The sequence below is a fragment of the Medicago sativa genome, chromosome 1 (assembly GCF_051527215.1).
Source record: "Medicago sativa cultivar Bolivia chromosome 1, Bolivia_mono, whole genome shotgun sequence".
Lineage (NCBI taxonomy): Eukaryota > Viridiplantae > Streptophyta > Magnoliopsida > Fabales > Fabaceae > Medicago > Medicago sativa.
The window spans coordinates 91,443,596-91,462,538 of record NC_140749.1 but is presented as its reverse complement, the minus strand read 5'-3'; the positions used below and the strand labels follow the sequence as shown (position 1 = coordinate 91,462,538).

Sequence of the window (18,943 nt, the reverse complement as noted above, 5' to 3'; positions counted from 1 at the left end):
AATAAGTATAGGCCGCAACAATCTAACAGTACAAACACAAATGAAATTCAAACTCTTTGCTAGCTTAGGTTATACCAATGTTATATAACATTGGCTAATGAAGGTGTGTCACATAGGAAGGTCTAAAGAGGAAATATAAAAGATATGCATGTAAAGTGCTATGTGGCACACCTTCATTGACCAATATTATATAACATTGGTATCCTAATGGTACACAAGTGGTGTCCTGTAATTTCTTCACTCTTACGAGGGTTCAAGCCCTCTCTTGAATTTTATTGTTTTTGTGAAATTTTTATTGACTTTACCGTGTATGACTATTACTATTTGGCTAATAATGAAATCCAATTTTGTTATTTGATTTTTAACCTGTGCGTCTTATTTTGTGCTTAAGTTTGTTGATGAGATTAAGTGACTTCCTTAGTCGTCAGTAGGATTTTACTATCATGTTTATGTCTATTTTTAAGGTAATGTACATGCTCTTATTTTGTATTTGGTAAATGCATGATAATGAAAATTTATTTCTTGTATATAATGCTTAGCCTATTAATAGAAAACTCACGTACTCCTAAAAAAATAGAACTGGAAGATTAATAAAATTTGTGAGTTTCTTCATTCCACTGAAAACTTTTTCTTTAGGAGTTCTTCATTGAGAACTTTACATTTGTTTTAGGGTTTAAAAAATTTATATTCTCTTACTCAAAAAACAAATTATATTCTCATTTACTAACACCTCGATAGGGCCATGCTTCCTTTGACAACTTTGATTCTACCACTGGATCCCAATTGGAGTCAAATTCATACTTGTCATCAAGATGATCCTATACCAAATAGAATTTGTTTGTCTAAAGAATTTGTGTTTATTTTCTTGTGGATAATGTTGGTGATATCTTATAAATCTATATTTGGTTTGCCTATGCTACACCCTCCAAGACATGTGAACAGAAATGGAACTTTCTTGTTGCTCTTGGTCAATTTTTAAGTTTGAGTACTTGTGTAACTGTAAAGTGCAAACCAAACACAGATTATACAAGAGTCTAGTTATTGCAAAGTGTAGCAATTAGATTTGATTTTTGCCCTTGCAACAAAAACAAATAAATGAACAACATTCAACTTTGGGTTATAGAATAGAACATTTATTTTACTACTAAATTTTGAACCAAATGAAGCATCCTATACCCTTAATTTTAAACTTACATTATGCGTCAACTCAAGACTTCATAAATTCTATATTAAATGTTTTTCTAGAAAGGTAAAGCTTATGTATCACTTCACTTGTCTAAATCCTTACTATAAGCATTCTTCAAGTCTTACCAACTTAATTTTGTTCCTATACAAGAATCTTTGTAAATAGAAACTCATAATTCAGAACTTATTAGTGGCTAGAAGAGACACCTCTACAATCTACAAACACAAAGGGGAAAAAATGAATTTACCATTTCAAATTTGTATTTTTTTAATAAATGAAACAAAATATCCATGTCAAATTCAATGCCTATAAAGCCATGTATGTCTAAAGTGTGACTAAGCCCAACTACTTCACTTCAATATAGGTTCATCAAAGGGATCTTTAAAATTAGCCTTCTCACCAAGATCTTGGAATTCATCCACAAGATTTTGAAGTCTTGCAACAAACTCGATTAAAAGTGAAGCAAATGTAGCCAAAGACAAAGAGCTAGCACTTTCATAAACTTTAGATTCTGGCTCATTCAGTATAGCATCACCGCAAAAAGAGAGTTGAGGCCATGATACTAAGCCCTTGTTCATGGTCTGTGTAAAACTCGACTCTGGCAGCGAATCTTGTATGCTTATATTAAGTTTTGAATCGTCCACTAGTTCATTCGTCGATGACTGCTTTGACGATGACTTCTTACTCTCATCGATCAAATTGTCAGATTGTCCATTTCCTTTAGCCTGGTGTTGTCTTACAGCTTCCCAGTTCTCTGAATTGACTAGAAGGAATGAATGGCTGTCAATCTTCATCTGCAATAGCTCGGCTGCCTCGTGAACTTCTAACAGAATGTCACGTGGGCTTAGCTTCTCCATCTTTTCTACTTTGCTTCCTAGTTGACGCAGTACTTTAGCTCCTTCAGCACCCACCTTCTGAAGTTCTTGAAAGAATACCAACCTCTTTTCTGGAGGTGCCTATGACATTAACAATATATATAAATTAAGACATTCCTATAAATAAGCATTATTTTCCGTAGTAATATAGAAAATTTGCGGTATTTAGCAGTGAACCAAGAAAATTTTCATAATTGTTGGTCTGCATTCCACAATTATAGGGTCTGCACTTGAAAATGTATTTGAGTAAATATATTGTTGACTTGTGCCATTATGTAATTCTATACCAAAAAAGAAGTGAACATGCACAAAATAAAGTTATAACATTAAGTTCTTCACGCTCATCGTGGTTAATTCCAAACAATTATCAAAATGAACAAGCAAAGATATCATGTTGCTAAGTGTTTTGGGAGTACAGAGGAATGAAAGAATGTATGATTAAGCAAACTATTGTCATAAAACAATTCATAAAATTTATAATGGGGAACATATAAATTTACAATTAACCACATGTTCATACATGGACAAATGCTTTCCTCCTTACAACGGTTATCAAGCATAAAAAAACAGAAATGACTGAGAAGCTTAAATGAGACACAAATCACAAAAGAGAAGTTCTTCTTATACCTGTATTTCTGAAAGTATGCATCCATGCATTGCCATGACCATGAAAGCACAATGCCTCAATGCTCCACTAAGTTTGACATAGCTTCTCCAAGGATAATTGAACATCTTGTATGGACCATGAGGTGGCTCCCACAATGCAAAATCTAACTGTGCAACGGTCCAAATAAGTAAGAATGAATATTAGACAGGATTAGAAAACATTTAAGTAATCGCTTCCCAAATTGTATTTATATATCAAGGATTAATTACACATTTAAGTGAGTTGTTGGAAAAGAGGGAAAAGGAAACACAAATGAGAATACCAAAGTCTCCTCTTGGCTTGATGATTGCACTGCTGTTCTATAACCGCGATAAAGAGGGTCATCAGAGGCTTGATATACGAGAATTTTGGATGGCACCCTCTCATATTCAACACATTGTAGGTAACCATTTACACAACCTAAGAAAATTACCACAAAATACCAACCTAGCAAGTTAGCATCTATAGAACAAACTGAAGAAAAGTCACACAAATTAAACAGCACAAACGAATTTCTGAAAATGAAAACGGGAAACATATGAAAAAACGAGTATTAACCTTCTAAAGATGCAGCAACTCCGTGGAAATTTTTGACGACCAATTTGTGGAGATCCTCTCCGGACCAAATAGGGTAAATGCAAATATTAACAGACAAACTCAAACCAGCACCAACACCAATAAGAACCAATCTATAAAAAGCAGTGGTGAAAAACTGCTTTCCATCTCTTCCAGACACCAACACAATACAAAAGGTTAACAAAAACACACGAAAGCCGTATTCATAAGTCTTCATTGCAGGATATAGCTTCATAAAACTTGCACAAAACCCTGCAAATCCCCACAACAATACAATCATATACTATGTAGCACCAACACTTCAAGTTGAAGACATGTCAGGTATCTGACTCACTGCCCAACACTGATACATGTAGTTATGTTCAATAATTACATGCTCTCCATTTATTACTGGTGTCAACGTGTCAGTGTCTTGTATGTGTCGGTATTTCATACAACATATATATGATAACACACACACGCATCAATCCTCAATTTTCCATTCAGCTTAAGAAAGAAAAATAAAATCCAACCTGCAACGAAAATAGCTACGACAATAAGAAGCTCCTCAAAAGCTCCACCAACTAAAACTGATAATCGTGCAATCCCTATAGCAAGCACTCCTGCTGAAATTGTTCCCAAAGCACGATTGAACCCTTTGTTAAGGGTTGCACCTAATCTCAGAAAGAAAAAAAAGTTAACTTTTTCATTAAACAAAACCTTATTTAAAAAAAAAAAAAATCACATAATATTTCGTTTTGTCACAACAATAATAATAAGTAACAACTATATCGTCCCGACACCTCAGATTGAAAACATGTTCAATGTCTAACATGTGTTGGTGTATGTGACATTGGCACAACACCGACACAATCATTTTATGTTGGTGGTTGAATAGAATAGATTCCTACCTATGCTGAATTCGAAAACAACGACAACAGTGAGAATAGCCCAAATAGAGTATTTGCTAAGTTGTTTTTCCTTAATGTAAATGAAAAGAGAAACAAGAGCCAAAGTTAAACCAGCTTTCATGGCAAAAATAACTTTACGTCGATCAGAACGACCCATCTCGTAGAGTTTTTGGATGAAATCACGAGAGCCATTACGAATGTTGACAACGCGTTGAGAAAGAGCGTCAAGATCGAAACAACTGCGTTTGGGGACGGTATCGTTAAAGTTGAAATCATCATCAGTGTATTCTTTTTTAGCAAGGAGTCTCTCTCTGCTCCTTTCTAAGATACTGTGTCTGAAGGAACCGATTCTTGTTGCTGACGTTCCATGTGATTGCATTTTGTTGGGATCAAAAGAACAGAGACAAAGACACAGACACAGTTGTTGTTGTTGAATGAAGGAATGAGAAAATGAAGGTTATGTCCTGTTTGGGGAGTGCCCAAGAGTAGGAAGACCATAAGACCCGCCATTCTTTCGCTATTGTCTTTTGAACTTTTCTCTCAAACCACATACTACATATTACTCCTTTTTCATTTATTTATTTTATAATTTAGTCTATTTTTATATTTAGATAGGTAGATTTAGCTACCCAAGTTTATTTGTGAAAAATTAGTAGAAATAGGAAATACAAGAAATTATCATTTGATGGATAAATTCATTTTTCTTGTTTTCGCACTTTCAAACTCTACACATAGAGAGCTTTGTCGGTAACGAAAATTATTCATAAAAATATATTTTATTTTTTCTATATATTTGGTTCCTTCGTAAGAATCTAGCTAGTTTTGTTCTTGTGGATGGATGTATAGATAGTATAGGATAATGGGGTATATAAGCACGGAAAATACTTGGGTGACATAATGTCACCGTGCAAATGTACCCATGGATGTGTTGTGTGGCCCAGATGCAAATGATAATGTGTGTTGTGTGGCCCAAATTTAATGTCACGGTGATATTATGTCACCCAAGTGTTGTCCTATAAGCACTATAGTCTATACATTTACCCAAAAATATTATCAATCTTAATTTCTTTTATAAAATTTTTATTTTAACTTTTTATACTTTTTTTACTATCACTTTGTATATGTTTTTATCTTTCTTTTATTATTGTAACAAGGAGTACCTATTTTTTTTTTAAGGGAGGAGTACCTTATTATATTTCTGTTTTCTTATATTGTACTTGCAGAAAACAAAAAATGTCATATAAATCTCGGGGTACCGATTTCGATTTGACTCATTCAAAAAATTGATATAGTATGCAATAAAAAATTTAAAATCTTAAGAGTGGGAAGGAAAACAGGCAAACAGCTTAGAGAGAAAGAGTTTTACAAAAGAAGAACAAAAGTTATGTATATTATACCAATGACAATGAGTAGTGATAACAACTTAATTGAAAGTTCCTTTATGATCAAACATTACATGCAAAAATCAAAATAGAAAGAAAAAAAAAATCCTTGTAAGAAAGCATTGGGAGCTTGATTGAGACTTATTCTTCATGCTTCTAATTAATTGGATGGAACAAAACAGTGGAGTGGTTGGCAATGTGCAAGCTAAATTGTCCACCTTTTTCACTAACATCAATCTTTGTCCCATTTGGACCCTTCATCTCAAAATTTGACACCAACTTTCCAATAACCAATCCCAATATTGGCAATGCAAGTATAATTCCAGGACAACTCCTTCTTCCAACACCAAATGGCACAAACCTAAAATCAACTTTCCCTCCACCAGCAACAGCATCAATTCCATTTTCTTCTTCCATAAACCTCTCTGGCCTGAACTCCTCTGGCTTTTCCCACCATAATGGATTATTTGCAAGCCACCAAGCATTAACAACTACCTTAGACTCTTTTGGAATAGTGTACTCTCCTAGCTTAGCCTCTTCAAGGTTCATGTGTGGCACTAACAATGGAATTGGTGTATGCAATCTCAATATCTCTTTCAATGTAGCTTGTAAATATGGTAATTGGTTTAAGTTTGATTCTGTGACTTGTTCACCTTTAAGCACTTTTGATATCTCATCACGAATTTTGGTTTGAACTTCTGGATGATTCACTAACTCTGCTATTGCCCATTCCATGGACCATAGTGTTGTCTCTATTGCAGCAACATTAATGTTCTCTACTATGTAAGTCACATTATCTTCACTTATTTCACCTTTCATCTCAGCATCTATGATATGATCAATTGCACAGTTTATCTCATGCTTCTCCCCATTGGCTGCCATTATTTTTCTGGAGAAGAAAAAAAAAATACTCTATGTTACATATAAATGGAAAATCAGTTGAAAAAAATTATATAATTAATATGGATTTTTGTGGATGTATTTTTGGTAGTATAACAAAATGCCAATAGGGTGAATTGTGATTGGATCTATGTGTAAAGGTGTTGCATTATGTTTACGTGATCCTCAATTTCGTGGTTAACCACACTTGTGAGACCGCTTCAGAGAACACGTTTGAGTTTATCTACTGGCATAAGTATTTGAGACTATTTGGAATAGTTTATGGTAACAAATTATGACATGTCCGTTAGCTATTATCAACTTATTTCTAATTCTCTCTATGAGAAAAAAAAAAACTTATATTTAAGCACCTATATCATAAGCAGTTAAGCACCTATGCAATAAGCACTTAATTAAGCTGTAAATCCAGACAAGAAACTTGACTAATATTAATAGATCAATTACTTACCTCCTCTTCTCAATGTAGTAGTTGTTGAAAAATGCAAGCCTCCTAGTTTGCAAGTCTTTGCACTTGTTAAGGTAGCCTCTCAAAAATGGCCTAAGCAAGGGAATAAAATCACCATAATTATATTCAAAACTCTGTGCCAAACGGCTTCTCTCAGAGTTAAACCTTGTAGCCTGAATAAACAAAGGATCTTCTTGAGATTCAAATTTGGCATCAAACATCATCCTATACATGATATTATACAACATCAGCTGAAGACGTTTTCTAATTACAATGCCTTCACTTTTAACAATGTCATTAGCCTTTAGGTCTTGAACTACCAAATCCATCTCTTGTTCCCACATGCTACTATAATTTTGGACAACTTTGTTAGTGAAAAACGGCAATGTCATGATTCTTCGCATTTTGCGCCAGTGATCACCATAGACAGTGAAAACCATGTCTTGTCCATTACCAGTGAAGATATCAAAGACAACGTTGCGAGGACGAGAACCGAATTCGACACCTTGTGAATGAAGAACTTGTGTGGCAAGGTTTGGATCAGAGACAACAACCAAGTTTTTGGAACCAAGTTTGAGTAGGAAAAGTGGTCCATAAGTTTGTGACATGGATGCAAGCATACGATGATTGAGATCATTGCCAACTTGAAGCCAGTTTCCAAATATAGGAACAGAAAAAGGGCTTGGAGGTGAAGAATTTTTCTTGTGGCTGTTTGAATTGGAATGAGTTAGGTATATAAATAATAAGATTATGGGAGAGACACAAGCAATGGAGGTTGAGAGAGAGGGTGTAAAAAAGAGTTTTGTAGTAATTATTGGAATGAGCATTGCAAAAAGAGTGAAAAATATTATTGGTTTCTTTGTGAGTTGAAGGAGAGTCATGTTTTGATTTGTGAGGTAGTAAAAGATATTTGAATGGATGAAGAATTGTGATGGGTTGGATTAAGGAATGAGATTGTTTATATATGTTGGGAGTCACGAGGTAGGTGTGTAGGTGTGTGTGTGTTCCATGGTTTGTGATGAATCCATGGGCTCTATCTCTATTAGTATTTCAAATTTTCAAACCAAGGTAGGAAGGATTAATTAGAGGAATGTGAATATGTATATAATAGTTTATAGTTTATACTAATAGTTGGTGAATAAAGTAAGCCATTTTTTGAAGTCAAAGCGCAGAGTTTGGTGAGACTATGAAATAAAATTACTTTGTCAAAATAAAAAATGAAATAAAATTACTTGCAGACATGAGCAACCATTCGGTCAAGCCAAGCCACCCAACCGTGGGTACGTAGAATATAAACAATGTTTCAATATTGTCCAATATATAGTCGAGATTAATTTCTATATACAAATGCTGTGTAAATTTTTTTTTACACATACATTTAATCAAATTATATTTATTTAGAAATTAATTCCCTCAAAAAATTTATTTAGAAATTAATCTAGGCATCATGAAATGACTTGATTAGATGGTATGTGTAATTAATTGGTCAATATTATAGTTAGGATAGTGCCAAAATAGTGACTTTTTTATCATTGGACCAAACTTTTTAGTAGATAGTGACCTTTTGGAGGATAATGTCGTTTTTACCATTGGACGAAACTTTTGAATTCAATATTCTACTTGTAACATTTTTTTTAGACTATTAAAGAATCCAAAATTAGAAGTTTTTAATAAAAAAAAACAAAATTTTGACTATAAAAATTTAAATAAACTTGAATGCACAACTTTTAAAATAATTAATTCTATTTTAAATTTCTTAGCATGCGTTTTTAGGACACATGTTTAACCTTTGTCTTAGTTCTTTTTTTATCCTTTACCCTAATTTGACCGTGGTGGGACCAAAGTTGAACAATTGAACCCTTGAACTATAGTATCTTTGCCGCCGGCTGAGTGGTTAGTCCAATTTTAATTACTTGGTCCAAAAAATTATATCTACAAAGAAAGCAGATAGGAGGCTTAGTTTTTCTTATTTTAAAAACTAAGCCATTGAGAAATTTATTATTATTTTTACAACTATGCCATTGAGAAAAGTGACACTTTTCTCCGTGTTTTCACTTTTCTTATTTTTTACTCTATTTTAAAAACTAAGAACAGAAAAGCAAAATCCATTTTAGCTCTTTCACTTTTTTAGTTTCCAAAACTAAAAAACCCAAAACACTTTTCAAAAATTATATTTTAAAAATAGGTAGTCAAACAAGTTTTTAACTTTTTAATTTTTAAAAACTAAAAAAGTGTTTTTAAAAAGTGTTTCAAACAGGCGCTTAGTTTTTCTTTTAAAGTTACATTTGCTCCTCATAGCATCTACTAAAAGGGTCACATATATATGTTCCTCTCTCTCAATTCATTTTCTCCATCTATCTACGACAAAAATATATTGCTATTTATTATCAAGTAGAAAACAAATGAATGAAGTGTCAAATTGTATTGATTGGTAAATGATTACAAGCTTATTTATACATGAAATAGGGTGTATCATAGTAACTATAGGATGACTGTATCTAATAAACCCTAATCACTAAGCTTGAGTTCCTTGCTTGCTCTCCAAGTTATTTGCTTCATCCTTGTTGTGAGTTAGCTTGTGCTCGAAGGTATCATCTTCACATTGATTGTGTAATAGCCCCCCACAAGCTGGAGGTTGATAGAGGTCTAGCAAACCCAGCTTGGATAGTAATATACCAAAAGGTTGAGGCAACAAGGGCTTTGTGAATAAATCAGCTATCTGGTCTTTGGAATTCACAGGCAGAAGCTTTAAAACACCAGCTTGAAGCTTTTCTCTGACAATGTGACAGTCAATATCTAAATGTTTTGTTCTTTCATGGAAAACAGGGTTGGCAGCAATATGAAGAGCACTTTGATTGTCACAAAATAACACTGGAGGTTTATGACAAGTAACATGTAAATCTCTGAGCAAGTAAAGAAGCCACTGCAGTTCACAAGCAGCAGAAGCTAGAGCCCTATATTCAGCCTCTGAAGAGGATCTGGATACAGTCAATTGCTTCTTGGTTCTCCAAGAGATTAGGGAATGTCCAAGAAAGAAACACTGGCCATTAATGGATCTTCTGGTGTCAATACACCCTGCCCAATCAGCATCAGAAAATCCTTGCAAATGTAAAGAGGAGTATCTGGGGAAACGAAGACCTTTACCAGGACAGCCTTTGAGGTATCTGAGAACCCTTAAAGCAGCATGATGATGAGTTTGAGTTGGTTTGGAGAGGAATTGACTAAGTTGTTGAGTAATGAACGTTATGTCTGGTCTAGTAGTGGTCAAGTAAAGTAACCTGCCTACCAACCTTTTGTAAGAAGGGATATCATCATATGGAAGGGAGGAATCGTGGTGAAGTTTGATGGATGGATCAGAAGGTGTTGAAACAGGCTTTGAATTGATGGAGCATGAATCAGATAAGAGATCCAAACAATATTTTCTCTGACATAATGAGATACCCTGTTGAGAATGAGCAACCTCCAAACCCAAAAAATATTTGAGTTGACCTAAATTCTTGATCTTGAAAGAATTGTGTAAAACAGATTTGATGTGATCAAACTCAGTCAAAGAATCTCCAGCAAGAATAATGTCATCTACATACACCAGTAAAACTGTAAATGAGGAAGCAGTTTTCTTGATAAACAAGGAATGGTCAGATGGTGCTTGTATGTAATGATGCTGCAGTAATACAGATGTTAACTTTTCAAACCATTTTCTGCTAGCTTGTTTGAGACCATATAATGATTTCATCAGCTTGCACACCTGATTTGGTTTGGGAGATGTGACACCTGGTGGAAGAGTCATGTAAACATCTTCTTGCAATTCACCATGGAGAAAAGCATTGTTTACATCAAGCTGATGTAAATTCCAGTGATTTATAGAGGCCAGAGCAAGAACCAACCTCACTGTGGTCATCTTGGCAACTGGAGAGAAGGTGTCAAAGAAGTCAATGTCTTCAATCTGGTTGTACCCTTTAGCCACAAGTCTGGCTTTGTACCTTTCAATAGAGCCATCTGCATGGTACTTGACTCTATATATCCATTTACAACCAATAGGCTTGACATGGTCTGGTAGATCAACAAGTTTCCAGGTACCAGTTGACTCAAGAGCAGATAATTCAGCTTGCATAGCTTGCCTCCAACAATCAAATTTGTTTGCCTCAGAGAAGGATTTAGGTTCAGGGTTTGAATGTAAAGAGTTAACAAAACAAGAATGTTGGTTAGACAACTTATGATGAGAAATATAATTGGTAATAGGATATAAAGAAGTATAAACATTATTGCACACATAATCTTGCAAATAAGCAGGAGTATGGGAGATCTTATTGGATTGTCTAGTGGAAACAGGTAAAATGGGAGGAGGAGGAGTGATACTATCATGAGAAGGAGTGAAAGGTGGGTCATCAACAATTATGGGAGGTGCAGGAGTGATATCAGGTGAAGGAGAAATAGAAGTGGGAGAGGAAGAAAAATACTCCCATTGAGAAGTGATAGAGGCAGAAGTGCTGGGGTAAGGAAGGATGTGCTCATGAAAAATGACATGTCTGGAGATGAATATGGTTCTAGAATGCATGTCTAAGAGAATGAAACCCTTATAACCAGATTGATAACCAAGGAATATGGATTTTCTGGCTTTGGGATGCAATTTGGTTCTATGGGCCTGTAATGAAGAAGCATAGCATAGACAACCAAATACTTTGAAAGAGGATATGTCAGGAAGTTTTTGATATAGAACTTGAAATGGAGATTTATTTTTAAGAACAGGAGTGGTGATTCTATTGATTAGGAAAACTGCATAAAGAACAGCATAAGACCAATATGAAGGAGGGAGTTTGGACTGAAATAGAAGGGCTCTACCAACATTGAGAATGTGTTGGTGTTTCCTTTCAACTCTTGCATTTTGTTGAGGAGTTTCAACACAAGATTTTTGGTGTAAAATACCAAGAGAGGCATAAAAGTCAGAAAGCATGAATTCTGGTCCATTATCAGACCTGATGATTTTAGGGGTGATGTTAAATTGATTTTGAATCATGATAATGAAGGATTTAACATGATGTGAAGCTTCAGCTTTAGACTTAAGTAAAATGATCCATAGAAATCTACTATGATCATCAACAATAGTTAAAAAATACTTATGACCATGAACAGATGTAACTGATAAAGGACCCCATATATCAAGGTGCAACAATTCAAATTTGGAAGATGCATGAGAATAACTAGATTGAAAGGGAATGTGTTTTTGTTTAGCAAAGTGACAGATGTCACATGCAGCTTTATTATTATTAACAATAGAAGAGTACAAAGATGACATATTATCCATTCTTTGATGGGATAAATGTCCCAATCTAAAATGCCATAAGGCTTTAACAGGGATAAACTGACTTGAATTACAAGAAATATCAGAAATAGGAGTACAAGGTACATTTATTGTGCTAGAAATGGAATTAACAGATGCTAAATTGGAACTATGAAACTTGTATAATCCATCATGCTGACTAGCCAAACCAATCATCTTCAATGACATTGTGTCCTGTATAAGACATTGTTTGTCAGAGAAATGAAAAACACATGATAGAGATTTGCAAACTTTAGCAACAGACATGAGATTCAATTTGAAAGTTGGACAATAGAGAACATTGGTAAGATAAAAATGGGGACTAAAAGTGATAGTACCAGCTTGATTGATGACAACATTAGTGTTATTAGGTAGATTAACATAGACAGGTTTAATGGAATATAATGAAGAAAAATGAGACAAATGGCTGCAAATGTGCTCATTACCACCTGAATCAATAAGCCAATAAGAAGTTGAAGGTAAAGAGCAGGAATTGATGCTATATATACCTGCAGAAGAAGAGGAAGCAGAGTATTCAGGAGTAATGTGATGAGAAACATTCACATGGTTGGTGGTGGGGCTAGGAGAGGGAGTTGAGGCTGAGGAAAACAAATTTGCTTGCTGAAGCAAACATACAAGCTGATTTATCTGATCCTGAGCCAAACCAATAGAACTAGAAACATTGCCAATACCACCAGAACCAGTAGAAACACTGCCAGAAGCATTACTTGCATCAGAAGGCTCCACTGAAGAAGCATTAGCTTGAGAATTACCAGTATTGGGAGACTGATTGGGAGGTTTATTTGGAAAACCATGTTTCTGGTAACAATATTCAACAGTATGATTGTATCTGTTGCAAAATGAACAATATCTAGTGGAAGGTTTATTGAATGAACCTCTTCCACGTCCTTGTGGCCTTCTAGCATCAGAGGCATTCACAAGAACTGAACCTTCATCCAGAGAAGGAAGGGAAGGAACTAATACATTGTTACTTTCTTCCTGAACTACCAAGGAGAAAACTTTGTTCAAGGAAGGTAAAGGATCAAGCAAAAGAACTTGAGTTTTCACAACTGAAAACTGATCATTGAGGCCAGTTAGGAACTGAATAATTTGATCTTCAATGCGATATTCCTTGTTGGTTCTCATTGCAGCACACCTACACTGAACTGGACAAATGCAATTAGGAAGGGGACGATGTGAATGAAGCTCTTCCCATAAAGCTTTCAACTCAGTGAAGTATTCCAAAACAGATTTTGAACCTTGCTTGAGGTTGTTAATGGAGGAACGCAGATTTGCAATTCTAATACGATCAACCTTTGAAAATCTTTCCTTGAGATCTTGCCAAACATCAAAAGTTGTGTCATGAAAAACTATAGTTTGTGCAATGGAATCTGAAACCGAAGAAATGAGCCAAGACTGCACAAGGTGATTACACCTTTCCCAAGCATTTTTGTTAAGATCATCATCATCTGGAACTGGAAGAGAGCCATTGATGAAAGGTAGTTTATTCTTCGCTCCAAGTGCACACTGCATAGATCTACTCCATGCAAGATAATTGGAACCGTTGAATTTTGGTGAAATTATCACAGAGTGAGGACCTTCACTTGGATGAACGTAAAACGGAGATTCAGTATCTTCACGTTGATTACGAACCATGATTAATCAAGGAAAATGCTAAGAATTGAAGAAACAGAGGTGATGAATCGCGAGAAATGAGAAGAAAAAGAGAATCTCAATGAAGAATTGAGAACAGAAACAAGAAGAAGATAGCGAAACTAGAATGAATCGCAAAGAAAAATGTAGAAAACAGAGCAACAATAAAGCTTGAGCTTCAAGCTTTAATGGCGGAAAACGGTTAGATCTGGATCGTAACTAACTTTCTCTCTCTTGAAGAGAGAAACTGATACCATATTATCAAGTAGAAAACAAATGAATGAAGTGTCAAATTGTATTGATTGGTAAATGATTACAAGCTTATTTATACATGAAATAGGGTGTATCATAGTAACTATAGGATGACTGTATCTAATAAACCCTAATCACTAAGCTTGAGTTCCTTGCTTGCTCTCCAAGTTATTTGCTTCATCCTTGTTGTGAGTTAGCTTGTGCTCCAAGGTATCATCTTCACATTGATTGTGTAATACTATTTCTCTCCTCTCCATATTTGTTTCCTCTCTTCATCCTTTCCTCTCTCCCCCACAATTATTTCCGGAGAGGAATAGCTTGTGAAGGATTAGGCTTTTGTGCAGTTAGGGCCAGCATGCTGTCAGTAATCTATGACTTGTCATATTTTAACCTAAATTTTATATTAAATAAAAATAAAATGTATTAAGATTTGAACCGCCACCTAATCTTAATTAGACAGCACTGAGATGCTAATTGCACCCTTGCACCTATCTCGACTGTACTAATCCAATTTCCATTATAAAAGAGGACTTTGCATGTTCTAATCATATCCATAAGTTGCAATGATTGTACTAATCATAGGTCTACTCAGCTATATATTACACGATTCAAGTACATTCACGATGTGATGCACATGAATTGTGGAGTATCCATACTTCAAAAAATATTGTTGTTAATCTAATGGAAAAAATTTCCTGGATTTGAATAGAAGAGATAGAAAAGAATACTAGGTTATGAATCTTTGGCTTATTCTCTCATTGGTTAGGTAAAGTCAAGGCCAACCTATAGCATGTGCAAACTAGGCTACCGCGCATCACCGAAAAAATTTGCCACAATCTCTATTGCACCGACACTTCTGATTGAAGGTGTGTCTTAGTGTCTGCCACGTGTTGTATCCGACACAGACACTTATGATTACATTTAATTATGTCATTTTCTTAAAATTTAGTCGATGTCGACGTATTTGCGTCTGTGTCGCGTCCGGTGTCCATGTTTCACAGGCCACAATTAAACTAAGGTTAAATATGACCCCTTTATATATTTGTCACGGGTTAACCCTGGCTAAATTGAGTCCCCTACATAGATAGAATCTCCAAAATGAATAAAGTAATCCACATAGTCGTTGAATCCTTTCTCACCACAGTGTGCAAGTAGAGGAAACAAAAATTTAAAAGTTTTAGATGAGCTTAAGCTTCAAGTTCTACGGTGGTTGGGTGAGTTTGAGGGTGACATGAAGTATTGGTTTAAAGTTATAAAGTGGAGCCCGTGTGGAGTGGGTGCAACTTTATGGTTTGCAGTTGCAGCCAACTATAGAGGTGGGGTTTTATGGAGTTATAGTGACCATACTGAATGGCCCTTGCTTATGGATTGCTAGTTCGTGTGGTGTGTGAGGAAAAGGGAGAGGGCGATACTAGCTGGACAAAATATCAGATTGGTTCTTTAATTTTTTTTCTGTCTTGAATATGTCCTTTAATTATATCATACTACCAGTATCATTTTAAAGTTTTAACACATTTTTTCTGTCTTAAATCGGTCATGAAGTGTATATTATGTTGGAATGAGATTGACCACACTTTCAGGTTTTAATATTGCTGCTCATTTCATCCTCAAAATAGCTTCCATGGTGTAAATCAACAAAAAATCCATCTGCTGTACTTGTTACCATCAAAATCCATCAACCAATTCCACTAAAAGCCAATTTAGTGAGCAACTTCGCTCCTTCAATAATATAACGAACACCTATGTATTTTTGAAACGGAATGCGTGAAAAGTGTAATGGTGTAGGGATAATGAGACGTGAATAATATATTTGAGACAAAAAAACTGAAATGGGTAATACGATACAATTAAACAACTTAAAGGATTGCAAATTATATTTTACGAAAATAAAAATACAATGTAACATGGTATCTTCATATGATAAGTGTCATTACTATGTTGATTGCGTTTCAGTATGTATGGATCCCTTGATACATTATGAGTAGTCTGTTTGCATCAAAAGAAATAAAAGAATTCTGACCATATTATTGTTAAAAGGAACCAAAATATAACACAAATATTTACATGCTTAGTCTTAGATAGTTGCAAAACTCAAGTCATATATATGCCACATTCATATAAAACATTCTTACTCAATAACCTTTTACCCTTTTAGTCCTCACTGAAAATGGCTTCTTCTCCAAATCAATAAAAGGTGCACTTTGCGTCTTGGATTCCAATACAACCCCTGATCCACCCTCAATTTCTGCATCCATTGAATCAACAATCTCATCAGCACCTGAATTTGAACTACTAATTACCTTCTCTAACTCTTCAACATTCTTATTGACTTCTTCTCCTTTCAGCGGTGACATAGCTTTCACAGAATCATGTCCATCCAACACTTTTCTCGGTCGAGGGCTTAAACTATTATGGTCATCATCATCAGGATCATGTGATTGGAATCTTGATAGTTCCACAGCTGCTCTAGCAGCAGCTGCAGCATATGCAGCTGATTCAAAAGCTGCCTGTGCTGCATCAGCTACATCCTTATACTTTTTCCTACCCTTAAAGGAATCAGAAAATTCATCACTTTTTCCTTCATTAACTAAAATGTGGACTTTTTCTTCTTCCTTGATCTCAGATTTTTGCTGGTTTTGCTTTTCCTGCTTTGTTACTTGTTCCTGCATTGATCACAATTCACAACAACCTCATTTAGTAATTTTGTTCAATTGCATCGTTAGAACCACAACAAGTTTGACGAAATCATACTGGCACTATGATTTCGTTGAAGCTACAAAGTGTAGTTCTCGCCAAAATCACGGTGGCGCACCTTATTCTGCCAAACTTACTGTCAATCTAAACATGCAGTTAAGTGTGATAGACAATAAGATCACATTAGTTTTGTACCTCATCTATAGTTGAAGAAACTTGTTCAAGCTGCAGGATAATATTGTTCTCAGAAGCAATTTCTCTGAGTACCTTCATTCTGCTTTCTAAGCTCGGCATCCTCGTAGAAAGCTTTGTGATTATCTATAAAAATACTCAAAAGACTATATAAGATTACAAGTAAATAATACATCAAAAAAACAAAATTCCTCAAAAAGGTTCTCTGCTTTTTACACAAATTCCGCACTAATAAGTAATCATAAAACTTAAAATAGATCATCAATTTAGCCCATAAAATTCAATAAGTTTCTACAACAACAAAAGGTCAAAACAAATTACTAGAGTACCAATGACATTTGAGGCTTATTAAAAAATTATGATAAACTTGATTGAATTGATTTATGACATGAAAAAAAATATATACCTTAGGATGAACTCTGCAATTGTTCCTCAACTCAATAGCACGTGCAGCGAATTCTTTCCCAAATCTGGAAGTAAGAATTGCGCGAATCTCTTGAATCTCTGGAAAATCTCCACACCTTGATGCCGCAAACAGTATTCCTGATGCTGCCTCCTCTAGTTCATCAGGACATTCTCTATAACATCAATAAAAACATAAATCATCAACATGATTAAAAAATACGAAAATATATTTTAACAAAATCACAAGCAATTGAAGTTGAACTGAGGAACACACCTTTGTTGTGCAATGAGGTGGATCCTTTCAACCAAGAGGTTGAAGTATCCTTCAATTTCATCGTACACATCCAACATATTCTGCTCCTTGATTACATGTTCAACCTGTACAAAGCAAGAATGATTATTAGATTATTATGATTATGTTTATAACTAACTAGTAACTACGTTAAATAATATCAAACTAATTCTAACAAATCTCCAATTATATTTAACAAAAGGATCATAATAAATTACTCGAAGGAGAGCGCGTTGATGGTTATCGGGGAGTTGGAGAAGTTGAAGAACATCAGAACGGGATTGTCTGAGACGTGCGTTACGTTGATTCTTGAGAACAGCGAGGCGCGATATGGCGAGGTTAATAGTAGGCTTGAATTTGTCAGTTTTGAAGTTTCTACCCAACAATGCATCAAGTTTCTTACCCATATTAGTATGCACACAAACGTAACGTAATTGCTACGTTGTATAGTGCTGAAATACGAGAAGGAGAAAACTCAAAAGAGCATAGCAATGGACACAGTCACGCTAGAAGGTGTTATTATATAGTATAGTATAGTATAGTATAATATAATATAATTGCTTATTAATAAATAAATAAATAAATTAATTGTAATAGTAGTATTTTGTTTGCTTATAAGAGAAGGCTTAATGCAAATAGGAAAAGTGTCGTTGTTACTAAATGAATCTACGCGGTTGGCGTGTGAACATTCCAAAGCTAAAACTAAAATTTCCTCTCATTTGGCAGTTGTCACCTTCCTAGAAAGGGCTCAGAATTTACACCAGAAAAAACATTCGGAACAATTGTACTTGAAGATTCAATTTGGTCTCTGAGAATTCTCTCGCAGCTCAATTTAGTCCCAACAAAAGATAATACAAAATTACTGTTCCATGTATATTATTTTTAAATTGGAGAAATAGTCACTTTGATCCTTGAATGAGTGACGAGTAGTCACAATAGTCCCTCAATGTATCGAAATAGCAAAATAGTCCCTGATTGTGCACTTTGTTAGTCAAAATAGTTCTTGATATTAAAATATTTCATTAATATTGTCATATTAGTCCTTCAATAGACTTACTTTTGTCATATTAGTCCTTATACGTACTTACTTATTATCATTTTAGTCCTTATATCAAAAGAGTTATTGTGAGTATTAAGGGGTTATTTAAGCTTTAGGGACTATTTTGACTAACAAATTGGACAATCAGGGACTATTTTAGAATTTTGATACATTGAAGGACTATTGTGACTACTTGCTA

At 34.7% G+C, this 18,943-nt stretch overlaps 3 protein-coding genes across 3 annotated transcripts; all 3 read right to left on the bottom strand.

Annotated features, from left to right (window-relative positions):
* Window positions 1–1,428: 1,428 nt before the first annotated feature.
* Window positions 1,429–4,612, bottom strand: LOC146959102 (aluminum-activated malate transporter 4-like). The gene is made up of 6 exons (XM_085740627.1): window positions 4,174–4,612; window positions 3,796–3,936; window positions 3,266–3,535; window positions 2,991–3,127; window positions 2,689–2,835; window positions 1,429–2,142 (listed from the first exon to the last, which is right to left on the bottom strand). The coding sequence occupies exons 1-6, from the start codon at window positions 4,550–4,552 to the stop codon at window positions 1,537–1,539; spliced, it is 1,680 nt and encodes a 559-aa protein (XP_085596753.1). The 5' UTR covers window positions 4,553–4,612; the 3' UTR covers window positions 1,429–1,536.
* Window positions 4,613–5,533: 921 nt separating this feature from the next.
* On the bottom strand, window positions 5,534–7,833 carry LOC146959101 (cytochrome P450 CYP73A100-like). Its single transcript, XM_085740626.1, has 2 exons — window positions 6,904–7,833; window positions 5,534–6,444 (listed from the first exon to the last, which is right to left on the bottom strand). The coding sequence occupies exons 1-2, from the start codon at window positions 7,779–7,781 to the stop codon at window positions 5,712–5,714; spliced, it is 1,611 nt and encodes a 536-aa protein (XP_085596752.1). The 5' UTR covers window positions 7,782–7,833; the 3' UTR covers window positions 5,534–5,711.
* Window positions 7,834–15,969: 8,136 nt separating this feature from the next.
* On the bottom strand, window positions 15,970–18,198 carry LOC146959100 (uncharacterized). The gene is made up of 5 exons (XM_085740625.1): window positions 17,924–18,198; window positions 17,688–17,791; window positions 17,415–17,586; window positions 17,012–17,134; window positions 15,970–16,785 (listed from the first exon to the last, which is right to left on the bottom strand). Exons 1-5 carry the CDS (start codon window positions 18,110–18,112, stop codon window positions 16,255–16,257), a joined length of 1,119 nt encoding a protein of 372 aa, XP_085596751.1. The 5' UTR covers window positions 18,113–18,198; the 3' UTR covers window positions 15,970–16,254.
* Window positions 18,199–18,943: the final 745 nt, after the last annotated feature.

Bases quoted from the DNA above. Each gene is read 5' to 3' on its own strand.
- LOC146959102 (XM_085740627.1), bottom strand. From the start codon at position 4,552: ATGCAATCACATGGAACGTCAGCAACAAGAATCGGTTCCTTCAGACAC. The intron at 3,536-3,795 runs GTTGGATTTTAT...GGGGATTTGCAG, and splicing joins CGTAGCTATTTTCGTTGCAG to GGTTTTGTGCAAGTTTTATG. The intron at 2,143-2,688 runs GTATAAGAAGAA...TTAATGTCATAG, and splicing joins GCATACTTTCAGAAATACAG to GCACCTCCAGAAAAGAGGTT.
- LOC146959101 (XM_085740626.1), bottom strand. From the start codon at position 7,781: ATGACTCTCCTTCAACTCACAAAGAAACCAATAATATTTTTCACTCTT. The intron at 6,445-6,903 runs GTAAGTAATTGA...TTTCTTCTCCAG, and splicing joins TACTACATTGAGAAGAGGAG to AAAAATAATGGCAGCCAATG.
- LOC146959100 (XM_085740625.1), bottom strand. From the start codon at position 18,112: ATGGGTAAGAAACTTGATGCATTGTTGGGTAGAAACTTCAAAACTGAC. The intron at 17,135-17,414 runs GTATATATTTTT...GTATTTTTATAG, and splicing joins ATTGCAGAGTTCATCCTAAG to ATAATCACAAAGCTTTCTAC. The intron at 16,786-17,011 runs GTACAAAACTAA...TGATCAATGCAG, and splicing joins TTTCTTCAACTATAGATGAG to GAACAAGTAACAAAGCAGGA.